The sequence below is a fragment of the Ursus maritimus genome, unplaced genomic scaffold, assembly GCF_017311325.1.
Source record: "Ursus maritimus isolate PB19 unplaced genomic scaffold, ASM1731132v1 scaffold_20, whole genome shotgun sequence".
NCBI classification, from domain to species: domain Eukaryota; kingdom Metazoa; phylum Chordata; class Mammalia; order Carnivora; family Ursidae; genus Ursus; species Ursus maritimus.
In genome coordinates this window covers 54,894,988-54,907,184 of record NW_024424453.1, presented here as the reverse complement: position 1 = coordinate 54,907,184, position 12,197 = coordinate 54,894,988, and the positions used below count along the sequence as shown (strand labels likewise).

At 38.7% G+C, this 12,197-nt stretch overlaps 1 protein-coding gene across 3 annotated transcripts in view; it reads right to left on the bottom strand.

Annotated features, from left to right (window-relative positions):
• The window catches only part of CNOT10 (CCR4-NOT transcription complex subunit 10), an 80,440-nt gene that overhangs the window by 39,956 nt on the left and 28,287 nt on the right, over positions 1–12,197 (bottom strand). For all 3 annotated transcript variants that reach the window (XM_008710455.2, XM_040636991.1, XM_040636992.1), the window contains 5 exons: positions 9,733–9,819; positions 8,946–9,029; positions 7,110–7,227; positions 2,897–3,046; positions 726–928 (listed from right to left, as the gene is read on the bottom strand). In XM_008710455.2, coding sequence (XP_008708677.1) covers positions 726–928; positions 2,897–3,046; positions 7,110–7,227; positions 8,946–9,029; positions 9,733–9,819 — 642 coding nt within the window. The remainder of the gene's footprint in view (positions 1–725; positions 929–2,896; positions 3,047–7,109; positions 7,228–8,945; positions 9,030–9,732; positions 9,820–12,197) is intronic.

The window sequence follows — 12,197 nt, the reverse complement described above, 5'->3', positions numbered from 1 at the left end:
GAGGAGTGCAAAAACATCTATATCACCTATGGCAGGCAAACCTCAGGTGCCAGGCCTCCCAATCTCCACACAGCCAAAGAGCGCAGCAAGGGTGGGGGGTGGGTAGGAAATGGGGTGGTATAGGCAACTGGTAATTCTGATACAACTTTTCTCCTACTCCCACTGACCACTCCCCACTTGAGATTCCAAAGGCTTCCACGAACCACCATGTGCAGATAATCTGGGCAAGGATACCCACGTAACCTGGCCTATTTCTCAGTCACTGTGGACAAAGGTGTGAGAGACAGCTTGATAATCCATGAACTCTGAACCATTTTACTGAATCAAAAGTAAAGCCCCTCAGAACTGAAGGAAATGCAGTGTTATACAGTTCTTTCCACACTCATGGTCTTAGTCCTTCTCTAACCACCTGGTGCACATACCATTCTCAGGCCAGCAGATGATATGGCCCCTGCCCCAGCAGACCACTGTTCCAACAGATATGACCCTCTCGCTGGCTTCACATCTTTAATGTGACTGCTGATACAGGCTGCTATACTTTAAGAGCCAGAATGTTAACAAATGACTTTAAGAAATTAAATCTTTTGTCCAACAGACTATCTTTATAAATTCTCTGAGAGTTATAAAGGGAATGAGGTCTTGTGTGTTTCCAAGTAATTTCTGCTTTCTATGTAACAAGTTGGGGGGAGGGTATACGTTCAAAAAGATACCCAAGGAGCACTCACCCCCTTATTTGCAGCAATGCAGCATTCAGCCAGCCTTAGCCAGAGGCGGGGATTTGCATGATAAACCTGAACAGCTTCAATCAGACACTCAAAGGCAGCAAGAGGTCTTCCAATGTGAAGAAGCTGAATGCCACAGTTATACAGCAACTCATACCTCTTGTTGGTTAGTAATGTACACATGGGTCTTCCCGAAAATTTCTTGCCTAATGATACAAATCAGGTAAGAAAAAAACCATTAGATTAAAAATAACAGTTACATTGAAAACATTTATTCCACTAAACACTACCTTGTTTAATACCAAGAACCCCAGTGTGAAGTTGGTTTTTTTGTTTGTCTATTTTAAAGATTTTATTTGACAGAGAGAGGACAAGCAGGGGGAGCAGCAGAGGGACAGGGAGAAGCAGACTCCCCACTGAACAGGGATCCTGACACGGAGCTGGATCCCAGGCCCTCAGGATCATGAGCTGAGCCAAAGGCAGATGCTTAACTGACTGAGCCGCCCAGGCGCTGCGGCCCAGTGTAAAATTGTAATAGCTCTCTACCAGTGATGATCTTCATCCTCAACCCCACAAATATTCTCCAGAGTCATTTCAGTTGCTTGTGCTGGTGTGCTCAGAGATGTCTCATTTGCCAGCTCCCCAGATAACAATGGTCCAGAAAGGCAAACAAAAGAGATAGGACTCACTGACTCCTATGAATCTTTAACTACCTTTCCACCTTTTTAGAAAATTCACTTTCTTTTGTAACTTTCATTTTGGTTAACCATTTTATTGTCATGTGCTTTCTTAACCAGAAGTATTCAGCTGTTAGCAGGGGTTTGGGAACTTTACTATGAAAATAAAAAATTAATGTACCATACCTACAATGACTATGGTTCACTCGCTTACTCAAAATTTCAGTCTACAATAAAATACGACTACTTATGATTTTGGATACACTTTTCATCAGTTTTTTTTAGAGTTAAAAAAGCTAAATAATTGCTTGATTTTAAGCATTCCAGGTCAAGGATCCATAGCATATGAATATTAAAGTAATAGACTTTAGGAATTTGCTCAAAGATTGTCAGGTGCAAAAAAAATAAAAACATGGGGCGCCTGGGTGGCACAGCGGTTAAGCGTCTGCCTTCGGCTCAGGGCGTGATCCCGGCGTTATGGGATCGAGCCCCACATCAGGCTCCTCTGCTATGAGCCTGCTTCTTCCTCTCCCACTCCCCCTGCTTGTGTTCCCTCTCTCGCTGGCTGCCTCTATCTCTGTCAAATAAATAAATAAAATCTTTAAAAAAAAATAAAATAAAAATAAAAACAATTGTCAGGTGCTGCCTATAACATCCCGTGTGAAACCTTGGAAAGAAGTTATAATAAAACTAGTTTAGGGGCACCTGGCTGGCTCAGTCGGTAAAGCATGCAACTCTTAATTTCACGGTTGTGAGTTCAAGCCCCATGTTGGGCATACAGCTTATTTAAAAAAACAAAACAGTACCAAAAAACACAAAAAAAACCTAGTTTAGCACAGTCAAGAAATCTTAGCAACATACTTCACTTTACAACATTACCATATACGATTACTGATTTTCAAATCCATAGAAAAATGAATGTAATTTACATTTCTTTGATAATTATTCCTACCATCTTGCTACTTGAAGTAGCCACATATACTAAAAATCCCCAGAGTCAAACTTGTTGGTCAGGGTCAATGTTAATTGTAGGCAAGCACATATGGATGCATTTTGATCAGACACTTGATCACTATCTACCTATTTATTCTTTAAAAAACAAAAAACTGGGGCGCCTGGGTGGCTCAGTCATTAAGCGTCTGCCTTCAGCTCAGGGCCTGATCCCAGGGTCCTGGGATCGAGCCCCACATTGGGCTTCCTGCTCTTCTGGGAGCCTGCTTCTCTCTCTCCCACTCCCCCTGCTTGTGTTCCCTCTCTCGCTGGCTGTCTCTGTCAAATAAATAAATAAATTCTTAAAAAATAATAAAAAAAATAAAAATAAAGAACAAAAAATTACTTTTTAAATTCCAGTATAATTTACTTACCATGTTATATTAGTTTTAGGTATACAATACGTGATTCAACAACTTTATACAGTACTCAGTGCTCAGACACTTGCTCTTCAATATCATGCTCTCAAGTAGTAAAATACAAACTGTCCCCCAGCAATGGGCTCACCTGGATCAGTGCTGCCTGCACTGAGCTGTGCACAAACATTGTCATTCTCCTGTAGAGCCTTTTTAAAGTAGAAAATTCCCAAATTGTGCTTGCTCATGGCAAAATGGATGCAACCAAGATTATTCCAGAACATGCATCTCAAGCATTCACCTGACAAAAACACAAATAAATTTGTCCAAAAATGTTACTGTTGACATACGCGACACAAGAATTGGCAATACAACAGAAATTCCATCTAGTCCTTATAGAAAAGTTTACAAGGCATCTGAAATTCAGGACACCTGAAAATTCTGTAAACTCCTTTCCTTTTAAAATCTTTTATTAAAGATGATAAACCAACCCTATCCCATTGACTTTGTTAGCCTGCTTAATCTTTTCTTCTGATTTTTAAATAACTGTAGGCAAATAATACAATAATGCAAAGGACAAAAAGTATTTATTAGTACATTTATATGCATTGCATCCACGCAACAAAATATTATGCAGAAACTGGAAAGAATCAGTATATATGGAAACATACTGAGTAGCAAGAATACATAAAACAGAATATATAAAATCCTGCTTTTGTTTGTAAAGTCTCCACTGTTCTTTTGGGTTCACATGTCTTTAAATATCAATATGGCTGAGTATCTATCTTCTCAAGCTTGTTAGGCAACTATATTTCTTATCCTGTAACACACACACTGCTTCTTTCTGTTCTTTACCCATTTTTTTATTTGGTTACAGATGTTTTTCCTATTGGTTACCTGTTTGTATGTTATAGAAATCTTCTGTCACATTTGTTTCAAATATTTTCCCCAAAGCCAGTGTGTCATCTGTCTTATAACCTGTTTCAGTATGTGTGTGTGTTTAATCATAAGAAGTCTTACATTTTTCTTTTTTAAGATTCTATTTATTTATTCGACAGAAACAGAGACAGCCAGCGCGAGAGGGAACACAAGCAGGGGGAGTGGGAGAGGAAGAAGCAGGCTCATAGTGGAGGAGCCTGATGTGGGGCTCGATCCCAGAACGCCGGGATCACGCCCTGAGCCGAAGGCAGACGCTTAACCACTGTGCCACCCAGGCGCCCCAAGAAGTCTTACATTTTTATGTGGTGAAATTTAATCATCTTTTCTAAACTCTATAGTCTTTGTATTTTGGATAAAATTCAATCAAGTTTCCCCCTGACAAAATCAAAATATTTAAGTTTTCTTTAGCTGCTGTTATGATTTTTACATTTCAACCCCTCATTTCTCTGGGCTTTATTTTGGTGTAATGAAAGCAATCCAAGTTTTAGTTTTCTTCTTCTAAACTGCTTCCCAAATACTCCAAAAACAATTTACTGATAGTCTGTCTTTTCCACAATGATATAAAATGCTGGACTAGACTGACAAAATTAACACTCAAGATATTCAATGTTTAATACTAAAATCTAAAGATTTTCTTCTGATGTGTTTTTAAATTGAGCAATGGTATTTTAAAAAGACAAACAGCAGGCTTCAGTGGAAGACAGTAGGAAATATGCTAAAGTGTTTAAAGGAGGCTGCCTCTGATAGTGGCATTGTGAACAATTTAAGAAACATTCTATTCCCGAATCTTCTCCAATAAGCATATTTTATCAGCAGCAAAAACTAAATTTTACATATGAGAAATAAATGTTAAAATTAATAACTATGAAAAATATCAGTACATAAAATATATAACTACTATATAAAAATCTTTCCTATTAGATCTTAACTTTTTTTTTTTTTTTAAGATTTTTTATTTATTTGACAGACATAGAGACAGCCAGCGAGAAAGGGAACACAAGCAGGGGGAGTGGGAGAGGAAGAAGCAGGCTTCCAGCAGAGGAGCCTGATGTGGGGCTCGATCCCAGAACACTGGGATCACGCCCTGAGCCGAAGGCAGACGCTTAACGACTGAGCCACCCAGGGGCCCCTGTATCAAGACAATCCTAAGCAAAATTTTCTCAAAGGATACTGAATGTTTAGTCTGAAAGATCATTTCAGTGTTTGGGTGTTATGGGCCTGAGGGGAAATTACAACAATAAAAACAGCAGAAATAAAAATTTAGCAGAATTAAAAATGGGTACTCAGAATAAACAGAATATCCAAAAGAACTGTAACGGAACAAACTGCTTTTCTCCATCTTTTACAACCCCACTTTAACAGAATGGGTAAAGGGCGGGGGTTGGTAAGTATGTCTGCAGGTGTACTTTTTTTTTTTTTTAAGATTTTCTTTTATTTATTTGACACAGAGAAAGCGAGCGAGCACAATAAGGGGGAGCGGCTTAAAAACCATTTTAAGGTTTTATTTATTTATTTGAGAGCAAGAGTGAGTGTACACGTGAAGGAGGGCAGAGCAGAAGGGGAAAGAATCCTAAGCAGACTCCATGCTGAGTGCAGAGCCCCACCTGAGGCTTAAACTCACAATACTGAGACCATGACCTGAGCTGAAACCAAGAGTCAGAGGCTTAACCAAATGAGCCACCCAGGCACCCCCATCTTTGCATTTTAAACTTGGTGTAAAGCATTTTCAGTAGTTTGAAATCACTTCTTGAATAAATGGATTTTCCTCCTTTCTCCCCATAAAATAGCAAGGACGTGAACTTAAAAGAAAGCCCCAAATTTTACCTTTCATTTTACCAACATTAAAACTTTCATTCATTCATTCATTCATTCATTCATTCATTCATTCATCTGACAGAGAGGCAGCGAAAGAGGGAACACAAGCAGGGGGAGTGGGAGAGGGAGAAGCAGGCTTCCCACTGAGCACGGAGCCCGATGCGGCACTCAATCCCAGGCAGATGCTTAACGAATGAACCACCCAGGCATCCCAAAACTTTCCTTCTTTTTTAGACAGGGAGAGACAGAATCTTAATTAAGCAGGCTCCACACCCCGCACGGAGCCCCGATGCAGGCCTCTGATCTCACTACCCTGATATCATGACCTGAGCCAAAATCAAGAGTGACGCTTAACTGACTGAGCCACCCAGGTGCCCCTCATTAAAACTTTCTAAATAGGGATGCCTGGGTGGCTCAGTTGGTTAGGCGTCTGCCTTCGGCTCAGTTCATGATCCCAGAGTCCTTCAATGGGAGTCCCTTGTTGGGCTCCTTGCTCAGCGGGGAGCCTGCTTCTCCCTCTGTATGCTACTCCCCCTGCTTGTGTTCGCTCATGCGCACTCTCTCTGACAAATAAATAAATAAAATCTTTAAAAAAACTTACTAAATAGAAAACAGATAACAATGATTACCCTAACTTTATAGAAATATTTTTGATATCATTAATAGTCTAAAAGATCATCAAATGCTCACAGCTTTTATGGGAGAAAAGAGAAAAGTAAAAACATTATCGTCTCATTCCCTTAAAAGGTCTCATTTCACAAAGTAAAAGCCAAAGGACCTTATGTCCTGATAATCTATAAACTGGTATTAAGAAATGAAAGAAAGCATACATGAGGTGAAATAAAAGTAAAAGAAGTGAAGCTTCCTCTAAAATGGAAACAAATAGGGGAACCTGGGTGGCTCAGTAGGTTAAGCATCCAACTCTTGGTTTTGGCACAGGTCCTGGTATCGGCCCAGTCTTATGCTCCATACTCAGTGGGGAGTCTGCCTCTCCCTGCTCACTCCTGCTCTTTCTAAAATAAATAAATAAATCTATAAAATAAGTAAAATTGGTGGTACAGTCGGTTGAGTGTCTGTCTTTGGCTCGGGCCATGATGTTGGAGTTCTGAGATCGAGCCCCACAGCGGCTCCCTGCTCAACGGGAAGCCTGCTTCTGCCTCTGCCCCTCCCTGCTCGCGCTCTCTCAAATAAATTAGTAAAATCTTTAAAAATAAGTAAGTAAATAAAATGGAAACAAATAGAATAAATTCTAAGAATTTTCTGGAGCAGAAATTATAAAAGATTTTATTTTATTTTTTTTTTTTTTTTAAGATTTTATTTTTATTTATGTGACATAGAGACAGCCAGCGAGAGAGGGAACACAGCAGGCGAGTGAGAGAGGAAGAAGCAGGCTCCCAGCGGAGGAGCCCGATGTGGGACTCGATCCCGGCAGGCCGGGATCACGCCCTGAGCCGAAGGCAGACGCTTTAACGACTGCGCCACCCAAGCGCCCCTATAAAAGATTTTATTTTAAAAAATTAGCAAGAATCACACTGAAGAGCACTGTAGGAAACAAACAACAAAAGACAGAAGAGCCAGGAAAATACTAGAATTTCACAATTTTCTTTTACCTGTTTTCATGAATCCTGGATGTTCAGCAATGTTTGAACTATTTAATAGCTTCACAGCTTTTCGATAATTGCCTCTTAAGTACTCAAAATTGCTTTTAAGAAACAGAGAGGGTGCAGACTGTAAAGAAAATATAAGTTGCTTATATTTTGTTTTCAGATGTCTATTGTGAGATCATAATCATACTGCTGTATTGGCATGTATTCTAGAGCATAAATGAATCATTTAAGTCGTGCTCACAAAAAACTATAGCTTCACAATTTTTCATTGCTTTGACTATCTAAAAAAATTAAACCTATCAGAGAGCACCTTATCAACTGAATTAAGGTTCTGCCTAAAAAAACCCATGAAGTATATATGTATAAGAATACAGTCTACAGATCATCAACAGACTGTCTTCATTTTTATACTACTAACTGGAAGCCAATTTAACTAGGTCCTTCAGTTCAATGACTATTTTAGACAGACTAGAGGTCTCCCTTATTTTTTAGGACACAGAGGCACCTTCATTAGAACCCAAAGGGATATAAATAATCCAATGCCTTTCCAAATAGGGGGGAAAAGTGTCATTCTACGGTGGACAAACTGCCTAAAAGAATGCCTAATTTTCGAGAACTAATCTTGCTTGTGACAAAGACCACATTTTGGATGGCAGACCATGTTTCACTTCCCCTAAGAATCCTCCTAGTGGAGGATCATCTGTATCATACCTTGTTAGAATGTGAAAGCATGCATAGATCTGCAGACTAAATATCCCTTCCAGGAGGACATCAGGAATACTGGTCTCATCATTTATTCCATTAGCTTAGCTACAGGCTAAGTCCTTGTTCATGCTTTGCTCTGTCTCCTGGTCATTGAGGAAACAAGGGCTTCCAATGCTTATTCCAAGTAGCAGTACTTCCTCCTGATTTAGGTATTACCATTACCCTGCATTTCAATTATTTATTTTCCTGTTTCTCTCTCCCTTATGACCATGGCTTCCGTTAAGGCAGGGATCATGTCTTTTATCTCAAAAAAGATTTGATAGTGGTTGGCTGGCTAGTTAGGCTTTTCCCTCTTGGCCTCAAGTCTACCCCTACCCCCTCAGACCTTGGCTATAATTTCTTCTCCTCAAAAATCACTTGAGTACTGACCCAGTGACTAATCTAGAGCCTGCCTAGGATTTCTAGGGTCAATTTCCCTGAACCATTCCTACTACAAACTATCGTTTGTAGTACAAACGACTACAATACTTCAAAGCCAAATTATTTCTCATGATTTCATACTTAAAATTAACAGTTTTCCCCAAAGCATCGAGAATGTTCACAATTCTGTGTTTTCCCTCCACAGTCTTAAAAATTATGTATCAGTGGAGGAGTGGGGTGGAGGGAGTGGAAGGAAGGAGGAATTTTATCTCAAATACTCTAGCAGCATTAGTCAAATTGAAGGTATTGTCAAGGCAAAGATCATTTGGAAGGGGCAGGTTTGGGCTACAGCTGAACTGTTAATCTTTAATAAATGTTCTGAGTATAAACTAAAAAAATCCTGAAGTGTCTAATAGTAAATGTTTACATGAATTGAATTGTGATAAACCACTTTCAGAATATTAGACAGCTACTTAAAATGGTGGTTTTGAGGGCTACATACCAAGGGAAAATGCTTGCTATAATTTTAAGTGAGAAAAGTATTAAATTATAGACACAGTATGATCACCACTTTACAACTCAATGTCAAGACTAAAATAAATTATTTAAGACTGACAAATACCTACTACCCAAACAAGAAAGTTTTAGGACATGAAAGTTACAAATTGGGAAAAAAAAAAGGAAAAGAAAAGAAAAATCAAGAAAAAAACTTACATTTCCAGCTGTGTTCATGACTGACTTGATTTCCCTTTTGCATGCTTTCAGGGACTTCATTTGGATATAAGCTCTTACTTTATACTATCAAAGGAAAATGCTAGTATGTGAGAACTAATGATGGATTTACACATGCTGAAGTAGTTTTACTTTCTAGTTAAATGGAAATTCAACCTAATCTGCTTACAACATAGTTATACCAGTTACTTGCAAAAACAAGTTTTAAATTATCTTAAATATCCTTAAATAAGGATTAATAAGGTATCTTAAATACCTTAAATTATCTTACTGTACTTCTTAGAATACATTCTAAAATACAAAAAACATGTAGAATAAAATTTATACTTAAATTCCAAGCAAAAATCCTAACAATTCTTTTATTTTTTAAAAAATTAATATTTTAATTCCAGTATAATTAATGTACAGTATTAGTTTCAGGTGCACAATATAGTGATTCAGCAATTATCTAATTCCTATAAATTTTTATCTGCACCTGGCTAACTAAGAATGAATTTTAGTATTCTACAAACTGATTTTATCATCCAATACATTCCCAGGCCATTTCTCTCAATTGTTTATCAAGTAATTAAAAAAAAGATACTGCATTATCATTTTAAGCAAATATAATCTGAAGGATAAATATGCTTTTAAGTTATAATACTTCAAAGCCAAACATACATACATGCCTTGAATTATTTACTGCTTTCAGCGATCTATCACATTCTTCATCATTCGTAACTATTAGTTAACATACGTGACGCATAGCCTCTCTTAGAACTTATGCTACCTGATGTATCTTTGATTTTGCAGCTTCTATTAGGGCTCCACTTTCAGCTTTATGATTCGATCCGTCTTTGTTGGTGTTATTACCAGTCTGTAGGGTGGTAAAACAAAATTAACCAAAATTAAAAATTTTTTACCATAATTTAAATCAGTGATTTACAAGTGAGCTTATCTGAATCACCTAGAGAACGTTTTAAAACTACAGAATCCCAGGTGTCACTCTCGGAGATTCAGGTTAACAGTCTGGAGTGGATAATAGGAAAATTTTTTTTTTAAAGATTTTATTTATTTATTTGACAGAGACAGCAGGAGAGGGAACACAAGCAGTGGGGTGCTGGAGAGGGAGAAGCAGGCTTCCCGCTGAGCAGGGAGCCCGACTTGGGGCTCAATCCCAGAACATCAGGATCACGAACCAAGCCAAAGACAGACGCTTAACGTCTGAGCCACCCAGGTGCCCCCCATCTTTTTTTTTTTTTAAAGAAAATTCCACTTTTGAGAAACCCTCATTGAACATAATGATATGCCAGGTTTAAAAAGCATGGCTATTACTCAGGCAAAACTCAAGATAATCTTTCTGAAACCCAAAACAGATCATGTCATTTCCTTCTTTTAAAACTTCTTTTTTTTTTTTTAAAGATTTTATTTGTCAGAGACAGCGAGAGAGAGAGAGAGAGAGAGAGAGAGAGAGAGAACACAAGCAGGAGGAGCTGTAGGCAGAGGGACAGGGAGAAGCAGGATCCTTCCTCAGCAAGGAGCCCAATGTGGGACTGGATCCCAGGACCCTGGGATCACGTCCTGAGCCAAAGGCAGACACTTAACTGACTGAGCCACCCAGGTACCCCCATGCCATTTCCCTCTTAAAAACTTTTTCTGGTATAAACACTGCCAACATCATATGCTAGATTCCTAGTAATATCCAAAATCTTTCACAATGTGACCAATATTTGAGTTGCCAATCTCCTCTCCTGATCTCCTATACTCACATTTTTCAGGTATACTATGCATTTCAAATTACCAGAAATTCCTCCAATGTACCACTCTCACACCTTCTGTGAAGTTTTCTCTGCCATGACAGTTATTCTGCTCCCTCCTTCTGCTTCTGACTAGTTGAATTGTATTACATTGTTCAAATCAAACATCCAAACTTCTCCAAAATAAATATTTACTTATTTGGGGGGCGAGGGCAGAGGGAGAGGCAGTGAGAATCTCAAGCCGACTCGCGCTGAGCACAGAGCCCTACATGGGGCTTGATCTCATGACCCTGAGACCATGACCTGGGCCGAAATCAAGAGTCGGACACTCAACTGACTTGAGCCACCCAGACACCCCTAAGCTTCTCCAAAATAGTCCCTACCCACCTTCCTCCCAGCCCTTGGACAGATGCTGCCCCATCTTTCTCCTCTCACACAAAGTGTGAATTGCAAGGTTTTTATTTTTGTCACTTCAGTATCTAGTAGAGGACACAAGTATCTGTTGAATGAATTATATTTTATCGACTCTCATAAGTACTGAATATAAAAGTATTTTACTACACAGTGTTTAGGAATGATGCTAAGATGACTTAACTGAATTCTTTTCTATCTACACCTGTTAAATTGTAAAAAGTAATGCCAGATGCTTATTTTTAAACTTCAAGAACTTATACAGGTAGAAAGAAAGATACTGTTAACAATCTGTTTTCTACAAGTACTCCTTTTTTTTTTTTTAACAAAAGGGCAGGAACAGGAAAAGGACCATCCCTTGACAACTAGAGGACAAGCAAAACAAAAAACATGAGGGGCAGCTGGCTGGCTCAGTCAGCGGAGTGTGTGACTCTTGATCTCGAGGTTGTGGGTTTGAGTCCCACGTTGGGTGTAGAGATTACTTAAAAATAAAATCTTGGGGCACCTGGGTGGCTCAGTCAGTTAAGTGTCTACCTTCGGCTCAAGTCATGATCTTGGGGTCCTGGGACTGAACCCCACGTTGGGCTCCCTGCTCCGAGGGAAACTGCTCCCTCTGCCCCTGTCCCCAGCTCGCACATGCATGAGCTCTCTCTCAAATAAATAAAATCTTCAAAAAAATAAATTATTAAAAATGCAAATAAAAATTTAAAAAGAAAAAAACCCATGAGAACTAAGAAATATCCTTAATGCACAACAAGTCTCTTATCCCAGAATAGGTCATAAATATACACTCTTTCTGAAGAACTTAAATGATGAAATTTTCTCTGGTGATAGCTGCCCTGTTTACCCAGACTGTGGATTTCTATTGTCTTAATTCTAATCTTTACATTCCGTAAAATTAACATTTCATACATGAAATGATGCTAACACATACCCTTAGTAAGCACAGAAATTAAGACTACTATGAGATACCACTTTACATCCATTAGGATGGTTACAATGTTAAAAAAACAAAACAAAAAAACCAAAACAAAAGAAAAACAAAACAAGGTTAGCAAGAATGTGGAGAACCTGGGACCTTGGTGAA